Source organism: Nomascus leucogenys, chromosome 22a (assembly GCF_006542625.1).
Source record: "Nomascus leucogenys isolate Asia chromosome 22a, Asia_NLE_v1, whole genome shotgun sequence".
Lineage (NCBI taxonomy): Eukaryota > Metazoa > Chordata > Mammalia > Primates > Hylobatidae > Nomascus > Nomascus leucogenys.
The window spans coordinates 132,997,062-133,011,922 of NC_044402.1; the positions used below are offsets into that span (position 1 = coordinate 132,997,062).

The following is a 14,861-nucleotide window of genomic DNA, read 5'->3' on the forward strand; positions in this document are numbered from 1 at the left end:
CACTGAGTAAGTGGTGGAGAGAGAATTTCAGCTCAGACCCAAAAGCTATTTAATTTACTTCTTTTAAATCCATGCTTCTTAGCACTCAGCTAGTCACGTATCACCTTGACAACTTTTTGCCATAGCCACATTACTGCCTGTGGTATGATTTGCTGAATATTTTTCTCTACATAAGTTCAGATTTGCCTTAAATCTGTTAGAAAAGGAAACTCGTAACTGAAAAATGGAAGACCACCATCTGTTGCCATAAACAGAAGCAACTGTGTATTCCACACACACCAAAAGCAGTGTTCTTACAGCCTTCTTAGATGCTTTGAGTCTAAAGCATGCTTTATCTTGTTAAAGGAGAGATGGCAAAGTTAGAGTGGCAGTGAAATTAACCAAAGGTAGGGAAACTATGCAAAGTCCACAAGGCATTTCTTATTTTTTTCTTTTTCTTTTTTTGGGATGTTGTCTCACTCTGTTACCCAGGTTGGACACATATCTGGTTGTCAAGGATTAGGGACAGGGGAAGAGGTGGAGGAAAGAGGTGGCCTGGTTATAAAAGGTACCCTGTGGGGTTGGAGCTCTTCAGCATCTCAACTATGGTGCTGTTACACAAACCTACTTAGGTGATAAAATTGTATACACACTCCCACACACATGCACACGAATACAGGTAACACTGGGGAAATCTGAATAATAACTGTGGATTATGCCACTGGGGGAGACGAAGCAAAGTGCACAGACATCTCTTGTACTTTTTCTTTTCTTTTTTTTTTTTAGACAGGGTCTTGTTCTGTCACCCAGGCTAGAGTGCAATGATATGGTCTTGGCTCACTGCAACCTCCACCTCCCAGGCTCAAGCGATTCTCCTGCCTCAGCCTCCCAAGTAGGTGGAGAGAGAATTTCAGCTCAGACCCAAAGGCTATATAATTTGTTTCCTGTGGAGGGACCACAGGAGCACGCCATTTCACTCCGTTAATTTTTGTATTTTTTGTAGAGATGAGGTTTTTCCATGTTGCCCAGGCTGGTCTCAAACTCCTGCGCTCAAGTGAACCTCCCGCCTCAGCCTCCCAAAGTGCTAGGATTACAGGGTTGAATCACTACGTAGGGCCTCTTGTATTATTTCCCTTTTTTTCTGAGACAGAGTCTCACTCTGCCACCCAGGCTGGAGTGCAGTGGCACGATCTCAGCTCACTGCAACCTCCACCTCCCAGGTTCAAGCGATTCTCCAGCCTCAGCCTCCCAAGTAGCTGGGACTACAGGCGCATGCCACCACACCCGGCTAATTTTTTGTATTTTTAGTTGAGATGGGGTTTCACTGTGTTAGCCAGGATGGCCTCGATCTCCTGACCTCATGATCCACCCACCTCGGCCTCCCAAAGTGCTGGGATTACAGGCGTGAGCTACCACGCCCGGCTTGTATTATTTCTTATAACTACTTGTGAATCTATAGTTCTGTCAAAAATTCCAACTTAAACATGAAACTCAGGGTGGCTATAAAGCCTCCTGACTCACCTTGACTTTGGAATCAATCAATCAATTAATTGCCTGCCCATTAGTGAGTCTCCCCTGACTTTTAGCCAAGAATGTTCCTAACTCAGCAAGATGAAGCAGGAGGTAGAGGAAACTAAGGGGGCAACAAGCAGGGGGCAGGAAGGGCCCATGAGGGCAACATCTTCCCTGAGAGCCCCGGATGACCAGTGGGAAGCCAGGAGGGTGCAGGCAGGAGGACCCGGGAAAGCTCGGCCTGAGGGAGGCCCTAGGCATGGTGGGGAGTGGGGCAGGGCAGGCAGAGGCTGGGCAGCAGGTGAGGTCCCCTGGGTTCTGAGGGCCAAGCCTGGGGTTTGAGGCAAATAGGCTTGAGTGGAGAAGGGGCTGCTGTGGTTGGGCTGGGGTGGGTGGAGCTGGAGGAGGCTTTTCTTCTTGAACCAGTTTTTGAATTGTGCTACAAAACACGGTACATCAAGTTTACCTCCTTCGTCATTTTCAAGTGTACAGGGCGGCAGTGTTGAGTACATGCATAGTGTTGTGCAGCTGATCTCCAGAACGTTCTCATCCTGCAACCTTGAAGCTCTGTCCCCATTAAACTCCAACTCTAACCCTAACGCTAACCCCAACCCTAACCCTAACCCCAACCCATTGCCTCCTCCCTCAGCCTCAGGCAACCTCCATTCCACTTCTGTCTTTATGTATTTGACTCCCCCTAGGGACCTCAGAGAAGTGTGTTCATGTGTATTTGTCCTTTTGCACTGGTATATTTCACTGAGCATAATGTCCTAAGGTGCATCCATGTTGTAGCAGGTGTCAGGGTCACCTTTGTTTTCAAGGCTGCGTGATACTCCATTGTATGTGTGCACCCTGTTTGTTTTCTCCATTCTCTGTTGCTGGACACTTGGGTTGCTTCCAGCTCTTGGCTGCTGTGGATAACGCTGCTGGGAACATGGGTGTGCAGTATCTGTTCGAGTCCCTAGTTTGCATTCCTTTGGCTACACACTCAGAGTGGGATGTCTGGACTGGAGTGGGATGTCTGGACTGGAGCAATACTTTCGAACTCAGCCTGAGGTTACCAAACTCTCTGAACTCCTTATCAAAGGCTACACTTCTGGGTGTGCCCGGGGCCCATGGAAAACAGACTCACCCCAGGCTCCATCTGCCTGTGCAAGGGAACAGGGGTCAACCTCAAGTGTACAAGCTGCTCAGGTCAGCCCAGGCCTGGCTGACCCAGGGCACTGGCCCCTCCCCAGCCTGCGTCCTCAGGACATAGGTGTGGGCACCCATACACACCAAGTGGGTTCTAGGGCAGCCAGGCCACCCAGCGTGCCTCCTTTCACACTCCTCTGGGGCTTGTGGCATTATGAGCCCTAACCCGGGCCCTGGCCTCGGCTGTGTGTTTCCAGTCTCACCTCTCTTCACACCTTGAATGAGGTGAACGAAGGAGTGGCAACGGGTCTCCCACAAGACACTGTGAGCCACACCCAGTCCCTTCCCTTCAGCAAGCTTGGCTTCAGGTCACAGGACTGGGCGGGGTCAAGATGGACACCAGGGGTGTGGGGAGGGAGGTGAAGCATTTACAGCCAGGGGCAAAGTCCTCCCCTGATTTAAACCCAGCCAGCCTGTGCTGCAGCCGGTTCCTGGTGTCCCCACTTCGCCTCCCTCCTGCTGCCCCCGAGACATGCAGGGGCCCTGGGTGCTGCTGCTGCTGGGCCTGAGGCTACAGCTCTCCCTGGGCGTCATCCCAGGTAATGAGGCTCCCCAAGCTGTTCCACACACAGGGCACCCCCTCAGCCAGGCTGACCTGATCTCTACTCTCCCCCTGGCCAGTTGAGGAGGAGAACCCGGCCTTCTGGAACCGCCAGGCAGCTGAGGCCCTGGATGCTGCCAAGAAGCTGCAGCCCATCCAGAAGGTCGCCAAGAACCTCATCCTCTTCCTGGGCGATGGTGAGTGAGCAAGGCCTGTCCAGCCCCCCAGTCCTCACAGCCCCGGGGCCCAGGACCTTCAGTGGTTCCAGGCCAGCCCTGGGGCCCAGGACTCACACATTTCTGCTCCTTCAGGGATGGGGGTGCCCACAGTGACGGCCACCAGGATCCTAAAGGGGCAGAAGAATGGCAAACTGGGGCCTGAGACGCCCCTGGCCATGGACCGCTTCCCATACCTGGCTCTGTCCAAGGTAAGGGCTGGGCCGCCTCAGAGTCCTCCAAGCAGAGGAGAGGGGTCAAGGATATGGCGTGTGGCAGGAGGGAGGGAGCCAGGACAGCTGGGGCCTAAGTTAGGAGCTGGGAGCAGTTAGGATCCCAGAGGACCAGAACCAGGTCCCTGGTTGGGGTTTGGGTGTCTGCCCCGAAGTAGAGCTCAGGGTGTCTCCGTTCCCAGACATACAATGTGGACAGACAGGTGCCAGACAGCGCAGGCACAGCCACAGCCTACCTGTGCGGGGTCAAGGGCAACTTCCAGACCATCGGCTTGAGTGCAGCAGCCCGCTTTAACCAGTGCAACACGACGCGTGGCAATGAGGTCATCTCTGTGATGAACCGGGCCAAGCAAGCAGGTGAGCTGGGGCTCGCTGCGGGGCCAGGACCAGGCCCAAGACCTCAGTCACCAATCCTGACCTCTGTCACCCTCAGGAAAGTCAGTGGGAGTGGTGACCACCACAAGGGTGCAGCATGCCTCACCAGCCGGCACCTACGCCCACACGGTGAACCGCAACTGGTACTCAGATGCTGACATGCCTGCCTCGGCCCGCCAGGATGGCTGCCAGGACATCGCCACGCAGCTCATCTCCAACATGGACATTGATGTGCGACCCCAGGGCCGAGGGCTGGGGCTAGGCAGAGGGGAAGGTGGGGGCACAGTCTCAGATCCAGGAAACCAAAAGCCTGATCTGGGTCAGCAGGGTCTGGAGGTGGGGTTGGGGAAGTAGAATGTGCAACACAGGCTGGGCCATTCCCACGACCCTGGGGAGGGGAGCCGGGGGCTGTGCATGAGGAGGGGGCACGGTGCCAGCCAGGCCCCCAACCCACCTGCCCCATCCACTGTCCCCAGGTGATCCTTGGCGGAGGCCGCAAGTACATGTTTCCCATGGGGACCCCAGACCCTGAGTACCCAAGTGATGCCAGCCAGAATGGAATCAGGCTGGACGGGAAGAACCTGGTGCAGGAATGGCTGGCAAAGCACCAGGTGATGGGGGCTGGTGGGTGTGGGAGGCACGGCAGGGGGAGGGCAAATGTGTGGGTCTCAGGGCTGTGGGCTGAAGCCTGGCTCTGTCCCTGCAGGGTGCCCGGTACGTGTGGAACCGCACTGAGCTCACGCAGGCGTCCCTGGACCAGTCTGTGACCCATCTCATGGGTAATGACCCCCTTCCTGCCCTGGCATTCCTCAGACGGCCTCAGAGGGTACCGTCCGAGCCTGTGTGCACATCTGCCAGCACCCTTCCGCTCGCAGCCTGCCAATCACCACCAAGCTCCTTGTCCCACAGGCCTCTTTGAGCCCGGAGACACGAAATATGAGATCAACCGAGACCCCACACTGGACCCCTCCCTGATGGAGATGACAGAGGCTGCCCTGCGCCTGCTGAGCAGGAACCCCCTCGGCTTCTACCTCTTTGTGGAGGGTGCGTGGTGGCCCCTGGGGAGTGGAGGAAGGTGGGGCGGGCAGGGCAGGTTCAAGCATCCGCCCCTCTGGCCTTCCTGCAGGCGGCCGCATCGACCATGGTCATCATGAGGGCGTGGCCTACCGTGCGCTCACTGAGGCGGTCATGTTCGACGACGCCATTGAGAGGGCAGGCCAGCTCACCAGCGAGGAGGACACGCTGACCCTCGTCACCGCTGACCACTCCCACGTCTTCTCCTTTGGTGGCTACACCTTGCGAGGGAGCTCCATCTTCGGTAGGCCTGGGGAGAGTGCCAGGTGCTGCTGCATCAATTATGTGGGTGAAGTTTGAGCCTCAGTTTCCTCCTCTGTCAAATGTGTGTAATGCTGGCACCAGCCCTATAGGGATCTTGTGAGGACCCAGCCCCTGAACAGGCAAAAAGTGGCGGTGCCTGGCACATAGGAGGCACTCCCACAGTTGTGGTCAGCTCAACTACAGGGACCCGCATCTCCCTACAGGGTTGGCCCCCAGCAAGGCTCAGGACAGCAAAGTCTACACGTCCATCCTGTACGGCAATGGCCCTGGCTACGTGCTCAACTCAGGCGTGCGACCAGACGTGAATGAGAGCGAGAGCGGTGAGTGAGGCTGAATGGCCCGTTCAGGGGGACCAGGGTGCCAGGGATGGGGACATTCGCGGGAGAGGGACGCCGCCTGCCTGCCCTGAACTGCACTCACCCTTCTACCAGGGAGCCCCGATTACCAGCAGCAGGCGGCGGTGCCCCTGTCGTCCGAGACCCACGGAGGCGAAGACGTGGCGGTGTTTGCGCGCGGCCCGCAGGCGCACCTGGTGCATGGCGTGCAGGAGCAGAGCTTCGTAGCGCATGTCATGGCCTTCGCCGCCTGTCTGGAGCCCTACACGGCCTGCGACCTGGCGCCCCCAGCCGGCACCACCGACGCCGCGCCTCCCGCCGGCACCACCGACGCCGCGCACCCGGTTCCCGCGTCGCTGCCTCTGCTGGCCGGGACCCTGCTGCTGCTGGGGGCGTCCGCTGCTCCCTGAGCGCCCCACTCTGGAGTTATCCTGCTCCCCACCTCCAGGCGTCCTGCCCTGTTCCCCGTTCTGAGCTGCCACTTCCGGCGAACACATACAGGTGTCTTGCCGCTGGACCTTCACCTCCTAGAGATAAATCAGCTTCAGCTGGCACAGCGGGGCCCTTCTTCCCTCCGCATCCCCTTCAGGGAGCAAGAGCCCAGGGCGCCCTGGGAGTTGAGCCTGGGACTCCCAGGACCTCCCCCCAGGCTGCTCTCTGATTCTTCCTCCCAACCCCAGAGACTGCAGATTTGTGCCATGCGGCTGCCTGCACCCCAGACAATAAAGGGACCAAAACCACCCAGCCCCCACCCTGCCTCTAGCCTAAGGAAGACCAAGCAGGCCTGGACCCAGAGACGTCCCCCAACCCGGGACACGACACACCCAGACTGCGTGCCCCACCGTCTTAGCTTCAATCCTGGTAGCACCTGGTAGACCCAAGGACTTGGGTGGATCAGGACATCTGAAGAAGAGAAGCTTCCCGCCACCCTGCAACCCACCCAGGGAGGCTACTGGGGCGGGGATCCCCAGGGGGGCTTTGACACAGTCCTCTGCTGTCTCCCCACTAGGATCATTCCACACCTCTGCACCTGACCAAGGGACCAATGAGGCAGAGGCTTGACCCAAGTCACAGCCACTCAGATGCTTCCTGCCCCCCAGTGCCCATTCCAGGTCAGGAGATCCAAGGAGCGCCTGAGGAACTCTGGGTACAGGGCAACAGCCCAGAGCCCGTGGACCCTCCCGGGACATCTGGATGCTGGGCATAGATTTCTCAACAAGGAAGACTCCTCTGCCTCCTCAAGGTCTCCATTCTCCTAGGAGACAAAGCAATAATAAAAGGAAGTGTTTAGACAATGTAATGCCAGTACTACTTCCTAGGAGAAAAATCATGAGTGAGTGTGGGCACAGTATCTGGAGAGGTGGATAACGCAGGCCAGGAGGTACTGCTGAGGGGCAGATGATTGAGCAGAGACTTGAACAGAGTGGGGGCTTGAGCAAGGTAGCACAGCAGTGCAAAGGCCCTGGGGCAGTGTCAGCAGGTGCTCTGGGGGGCCAAGGGCTGGATCAGAGGGGTGGGGGTGGGTGGGCAGTGTGGGGAAAGCCTGAGGGGTCAGGAGAGCGGGGTGTGCATGGGGGACTGTGAAGTCTGGTTAGAGGGGTGTGGTTGGAGATCTTTGAGGAGGGCTGTGACCTGCCCTGGCTGGGAAATGAGCACTCCGGCTGCTGCCAGGAGAAGGGTCTGGTCTTTTGGGTGGAGGGTGGGGGTGGTGGCAGGCCCAGGTGAAAGCTGGAAGGAGCTGACTCCAGGTGTTTCTGACCTCCCTCCGAAAGCATTCTGGAGCACCCATCCCAATACAGCCATACTTAGTGAGTACACACCTGCTCCAAGAGAACATTGAAAAGAATTAAATAAAGGTGAAATCAACCACATTTTCCAGCAAACTTTGCAGTATTACAAATTTATTTGTACATTTACAAAGGTGCAAAAAAAATCTTGCTTTTGCAAGAAATAGTAACATCATTCAATATGCTTTCTTATTTACTAAAACCTTGAAATATAATTGTAAAACATCAGTTTGAAGGCCTGGCTCTCAGGGTAGTTCTTTTTTAATTCTGGGTCTTAGTAGCTGTCACAAAAATATTGGAGGACCATGATCCTACTTGTGAATAGCCATAGGACTCCAGCCTGGGAAGCATAGTGAAAATCCGTGTCTAAAAAATGAAATAAAAGGATGAATTTTATGGTATGTAAATTATATCTAAATTTTAAAAAACAGATTCGAATATATAATCTGCTTTCAAGTTTTTTTAAATGTGTAGGGATCAGGGTTTTATCAGTCAAATACATTTTTGACCACAAAATTCACATGTCAATGAAAACATTCTCAAACTTCGGTTCTAAAAAATGTTTTCTTTGGCATGAGTTTTCATTCCAAGATGATTACTTTCTCATTTTTTCATTGAAAGGACATCTTTACCTTGAAGGAGCAGATGCAAGAAAAGTACAATTATTTTTCAAGCTTTTTCCTGATTGCCTAAAACAGATAGCTCTTGTCATCTCAAAAGTGTCAGCACTTTGGTCTTTAGGAAGGAGGGAGCCCGGGCGTGGTGGCTCACGTCTGTAATCCTAACACTTGGGAGGCCAACGTGGGCAGATCATTTGAGGTCAGGAATTCGAGACCAGCCTGATCAACATGCTGAAATCCCATCTCTACTAAATATACAAAAATTAGCCAGGCATGGTGCCACATAACTGTAATCCCAGCACTTTAGGAGGCTGAGGCGGGTGGATCATTTGAGGTCAGGAGTTTGAGACCACCCTGGTCAACATGGTGAAACCTTGTCTCTACTGAAAAGACAAAAATTAGCCAGGCGTGGTGGTGGGGGCCTATAATCCCAGCTACTCCGGAGGCTGAGACAGGAGAATCGCTTGAACCTGGAGGCGGAGGTTGCAGTGAGCTGAGATCACATCACTGCCTCCAGCCTGGGTGACAGAGCAAGGCTCCCTCTCAAAAAAAAGGAGAAAGGTGGGAGTGGGGGTGAGGATTGAAAAATTACCTATCGGGTACAAGCTCATTATATGGGTATTGGGTTCACTAGAAGCCTAATCTCCACCAGTATGCAGTCTACCCATGTAATAAACAAGCACATGTACCCCTGAATCTAAACTTAAAAAAAAGAATATTCACAGGAAAAAAAAAGACTTAATCACAGGGGCGCAGAAATGGACATACATTAAAAATTACTGATAAATTCTTTAAAAATAAGGAGGGAGGCCAGGCACGGTGGCTCACGCCTATAATCCCAGCACTTTGGGAGGCGGAGGTGGGCGGCTCACGAGGTCAGGAGATCAAGACCATCCTGGCTAACACGGTGAAACCCCGTCTCTACTAAGAATACACAAAATTAGCCGGGCTTGGTGGCGGGCGCCTGTAGCCCCAGCTACTCAAGAGGCTGAGGCAGGAGAGTCACTTGAACCCGGGAGGCGGAGGTTGCAGTGAGCTGAGATTGCCAGACAGAGTGAGACTCCATCTCAAAATAAATAAATAAATAAATAAGGAGGGAGGGAAAGTTAAGCAGAGGGGGAGGGGAACTTGGGGCAGCCCTCCTCGGTATTTTGCTATGAAGTCATTCCGTGTGGCTGGAAAGTTTTCATGGTCACACCCAATCTCCTTCCCAAGTATGGGAAAGATTCTACTCTAATGCCAGTCTTGGCTTTATAACATTAGCCCACTGATGGTCTGCAACATTCTGTGCCCTCCAGGCTTCTATCTCTTCCCTGCGCTGATTAGACCACGGATAAGCCAATGAGTGAGGGGTAAGGGTGAAGCTACCTCTGCATCCTTATTTGTATCCAGAATCCTTTTTTAAAAAACCCTTTCTGAGTAGCTATTCTATCTGTGGTTGCATTTTTACCGTTTTTCCCATATGACATCGTTTTTATTAAAGAAGGCATTTACTGTTGGCAATATATCTTGTCTGCTATATCTTCCCTTTAGTGGCTCAAAAAAAAAAAAAAAAGGAAAGAAAGAAAGAAAGAAAGAAAGAAAGAAAGAAAGAAAGAAAGAAAGAAAGAAAGAAAAGAAAGAAGCGGTTTGTGTATTTCATTATTGGAATAGAACCTGGCAAATACCTTCAGCTGAGCCTTGTTGGGAACATCTGTGCTTTCAGCCCACTGCAAAGCAAACCTCCCACACTGGGTAATTTGCTCTAACATGAGTTTCTTCCAATCTTCGGCAGTATTTTCTCTACGTCTTTCGATGGTGTTTGCTGACAAAGAAATGCCTTTCGGTTTGTCAACAGATCATTTATTGCTCATTGTTTCTGCCATTTTTCCTGCAGCAGAAAGAGTAAGTGTCTGCCCGTTGGTAGGTGTTTTTTGCTTCATATCATGCAAGAAACTTTAAAAGAGCTTTCCAAATATTTATCATTGCTTAGGGAAATATCTAAGAAGTATTGAACAGCACAGAGGTTGAACAGCAACAAGTATTGAACGGCACAGAGGTTCAACACAGAAGGTTGAACAGCACAGAACTTTAAACATCGCTGGGGAAAAAACTGCTCAGGTTTCTTTTCGGCTCTGAAAGCTGAGTTTTAGACACTTTGCCAACCATGAGGATTTCACATTGCTGATGACTTAATAGCTCCAGGCACAAGGCACCTGGGGCAAACGTCAGCGGTAACCACAGAGTGGGGGAAATTCAAAGAGTTTTGTTTGCTGATTTTTTATTTTAGGGGCTAACTTCTGGTAAGGTCTGTACCTTGAGCTCAGCCAGGAGTAATAAGGAATTCTCAGCTCTCCCTTCTGCTGTGGTTCACCTGCTCTGGATTTCTGGTGATCGTTGCAGATTCCTTACAGGAATCTTGCGTGAGCCACTTGGCCATTTTGGAGGATGAGTTCGGTTAATACTAGATCATATAGGCCGAGCGCGGTGGCTCACGCCAGTAATCCCAGCACTTTGGGAGGCTGAGGTGATCGGCCATCACCTGAGGTCGGGAGTTCGAGACCAGCCTGACCAACATGGAGAAACTCTGTGTCTACTAAAAATACAAAATTAGCTGGGCATGGTGGCACGTGCCTGTAATCCCAGCTACTCAGGAGGCTGAGGCAGGAGAATCACTCGAACCCGGGAGGCGGAGGTTGTGAGATGGTGCCATTATACTCCATCCTGGCCAACAAGAGTGAAACTCTTGTCTCAAAAAAAAAAAAACAAGATCATATTATCCGACAATCCACTTAGACGCACTAAACTCTAATCCTCCTCAATCCTCTGAAAGCGTGCAATCCAGAGTGGGTATTACATCGACCCCTGGCCTGCGGCACCAAATTCCCTTCTTCTGGGACACCCGAGAACTGCATGGGGTGGTACCTGCATGAAGGGTGAAGGCGCCAGCATGGAGCTTGATATGAAACATGAGCTCTTGGGGCGCCCACTGCTCAGGGCTGTGGCAAGGCATGTGGCGAGCTGAGCAAACAGTAGGCACTCAGGAGCACCTGACATCCCTTTAACCAAACCCCAAGGTCCAGGTGAGTTCTGAAGTGCTTGAGTACTGGGCAGGATGCCCAGGCTGAGCAACTCCCTGTGAGCAGGGGCGTCTCACTCCCTGCAGAGCACAGACCCCAGAGGGCACCACAGGTTCAGTCCCCAGCAGATTCGGAGCCCCCTGCCCATCGAGTTCCCTTGAGCTCCTGCCCCTGCACACATCCAGTGATTGGCACAGGAAGCCTCATGATCCAGGGAGAGGAGCACACTCCCTGCAGCCTCTTGGGAGGACTCGAGGGGGATCCCAGCTGTGCCCTTCTGGCCTGGGTGCTGACGTTGCAGCTGATCATGCCCTGGCTCCACTGGTTCTAGGAACAGGCCTCCCCACAGGGTTAGCAGCTGCATAACTGGCCTCTGCTCCTAGAGGAAGCCTCCCTGAATCTCAGCCTCCCAGAGGGGCTCCAGAGGCCTTTCGAAAGCTGTGTGGGATTTGCAGTTGCACCCCTTCATCGAAGGTGGCCCCAGGGTCTACTGACCCCAGCTGACCACAGCTTCCCCATTTACTGCCAGTGCACACACCAGACCCCAACACCAACAAGCAGCTGGAAGCTCCCCTTGGTAGAACCTTGCCACTAGGGATGCCAGTCTTTGCTAATGCACTTGGCGAGGTGCCTGGGAACCAGACACATGGCTCTTGAGCTGCCCTTCAAGGAGGAAACAGAGAAGTCCCCTGTCAAAAGATGAGGCCACCATCCACCCTTAACAGGGAGGTGGCCAGGCCCTGGTGCCCTGTTCTGGCACTTTCTTTGTTCACCAGATTTGCAAATTTGTTATCAGCCAGCACAGTTTCCCCACCTCCACCCACCCTGTCTGGGCTCCTTAGAGTAAAGGAAAATTCTCCCCAAGGAGCTACCTTCAGATCTCTCCACACAGATTCCTGACAGCAGTCCCTGCAATGGTTTGGTTCCACAGGATCGTAGAAGCTTTTTAAAATTATTATTTATGCAAAATATAGACAAGGAAAGATGCGATTTGACTGCACCATGTGACAGCTTCTTGGGGATTTGAGCTGCCTGCCGGTCCAATGAACCAGCCGTGAGCTGCTGCCAGAGGCTACGGGATCCTGGGTGGCAGCTGAGGTTGGGGAAGCCAGGAACCCGTCTCACTCCCTTGCAACCTGATGAGCTCATGCTGGACACAGGCCCAGCTCGGGACTGAACGGTGTAGCCCTCTGGGCACCTTGAACCTTGCACCAGGGTGCTGGGGAGGCTGGGGAGGAGGAGGCATTCACTGTGACCAATGCGGTTGCTTTATATGTGGATGTATTTATAGCTTTTATTTTATTTGTGTGTGTGTTTATTCTTTCTTTTTTATTTTATTTTATTTTTGAGACAGGGCCTAGCTCTGTCTCCCAAGCACGATCTCAGCTCACTGCAATCTCTGCTTTCTGGGCTCAAGTGACCTCCCAAGTAGCTGGGATTACAGGTGCACACCACCACACCTGGATAATTTTTGTATTGTTTATAGAGACAGGGTTTTGCCATGTTGTGCAGGCTGGTCTTGAACTCTTGGGCTCAAGCAATGCACCTGCCTTAGCCTCTCAAAGTGCTGGGACTGCAGGCGTGAGCCACCACACCCTGGCCAGTTTTATTTTATTTTTAATTGATAAATAAAAATTGTATATATTTATGGGGGTACAATGTGATGTTTCAATACGTGTATACATTGTGGAATGATCAAGTCAGGCTAATTGGCATATCCACCCCTCAAATATTTATTATTTCTTTGTGATGAGAACATTTAAAATCCTATCTTTGGCTGGGCGTGATGGTTCACGCCTGTAACCTCAGCACTTTGGGAGGTTGAGGAGGACAGATCACCTGAGGTCAGGAGTTCGAGACCAGCCTGACCAACATGGCGAAACCCCATCTCTAATAAAAATACAAAAATTAGCTGGGCATGATGGCACATGCTTGTAATCCCAGCTACTCGGGAGGCTGAGGCAGGAGAATCGCTTGAACCCAGGAGGTGGAGGTTGCAGTGAGCCGAGATAATGCCATTGCACTCCAGCCTGGGTGACAAAAGCAAAACTCCATCTCAAAAGAAAAACAAAAAGCAGTAAAATCTCATCTTTCGGCTATATTTAAATATACAATACATTATTATGAACTCTAGTCACCTTGCTATGCAATAGAACAGCAGAACTTATTCCTCCTACTAGCTGTAACTTTGTACCTGTTGACCAACCTCTCCTCTTCCCCGTTCACCTCCCCTCTATGCCTGGCTTATTTCACTTCCTCTTGGTTCATCCATGTTGTTGAAAATGACAGAATTTCCTGTTTTTATAAAGCTGACTAGTGTTCCGTTATGTAAATACACCACGTGCTAAAAATCCATTTATCCGTTTAGGAACGCTTAGATTGTTTCCATATCTCGACTATTGTGAATAATGGTGTCATGACCATGGCAGTGCAGACATCTCTTCCGCATACAGATTTCAATCCTTTGGGTATATACCCAGTAGTGGGGTTGCTGGATTATATGATACAGGTAATTCTCTCTTTTTTTGTAGAGATAGGGTCTCACTATGTTGTCCAGGCTGGTCTTGAACTCCCGACCTGAAGCGGTCCTTCCCCCTGGTCTCCTAGAGTAGAGTGCTGAGATTACAGGCATGAGCCACAACACCTAGCCCTCCAGGTAATTCTATTTTTAGTCTGAGAAACCTTCATACTGTTATCCAAAATGGCTGTACTAATTTACAATACTACCAACAGTGTGTAATGGTTCCCTTTTCTCCACATCCTTGTCAACACTTGCTATCTTTCATCTTTTTTATAACGGCCAATCTAACAGGTGTGAGGTGATATCTCATTGTGGTTTTAATTTGCATTTCTCAGATGATTAGCGATATTGAGCACTTTTGCATATAACTGTTGGCCATTTGTATGTCTTGTTTTGAGAAATGTCTGTTCAAGTCCTTTGCCTTTTTTAAATAGGGTTATTTGTTTTTTTATTATTGAGTCATTTGAGTTCCTTGTATATTTTGGATATTAGCCCTTTACCAGTATATAATTTGCAAATATCTTCTCCCAATCTTTGAATTGTCTCTTCACCCTATTAACCGTTTCCATTGCTGTTCAGAAGCTTTTTAGTTTGATGCAATACAATTTGTCTATTTTTGCCTTTGTTGCCTGTGCTTTTGGGGTCATATCCAAGAAATCTCTGCCCAGACCAATGGCATGGAGACTTTCCCCTATGTTTCTTCTGGTAGTTTTATAGTTTCAGGTCTTGCATTTAAGTCTTTATTTTGAGTTGATTTTTGTATAAGGGGTGAGATAAAGTCCCCTTTTCATTATTCTGTCTGTGGAGATCTAGTTTTTCCAAAACTGTTTATTAAGAGACTGTCCTTCCCCCATTGTCCAAGACCAGGTAAAGTAGCGCATGCCTGTAATCCCAGCCCTCTGAGAGGCCGAGGTGGGAGGATCACTTGAGGCCAGGAGTTTGAGACCAGACTGGGCAACATAGCAAGCCCCGTCTCTGAAAAAAAAAAAAAAATTAATTAGCTCAGCATAGTGGCACGCACCTGTAGTCCCAGCTACTCAGGACGCTGAGGCATGAGGATTGCGAGAGCACAGGAGTTCAAGGTTACAGTGAGCTATGACTGCATCACTGCACTCTGATCTTTTTTATGCTCTCTTAAGTGGGATTGTTTTC

The 14,861-nt window shown here is 51.3% G+C and overlaps 1 protein-coding gene across 1 annotated transcript; it reads left to right on the top strand.

The window, feature by feature from the left end:
* Window positions 1-3,157: 3,157 nt before the first annotated feature.
* Window positions 3,158-6,460, top strand: ALPI (alkaline phosphatase, intestinal). The gene is made up of 11 exons (XM_003274745.2): window positions 3,158-3,224; window positions 3,307-3,423; window positions 3,538-3,653; window positions 3,857-4,031; window positions 4,108-4,280; window positions 4,526-4,660; window positions 4,756-4,828; window positions 4,959-5,093; window positions 5,176-5,367; window positions 5,591-5,707; window positions 5,819-6,460. Exons 1-11 carry the CDS (start codon window positions 3,158-3,160, stop codon window positions 6,130-6,132), a joined length of 1,614 nt encoding a protein of 537 aa, XP_003274793.2. The 3' UTR covers window positions 6,133-6,460.
* The last annotated feature ends 8,401 nt before the right edge of the window (window positions 6,461-14,861 follow it).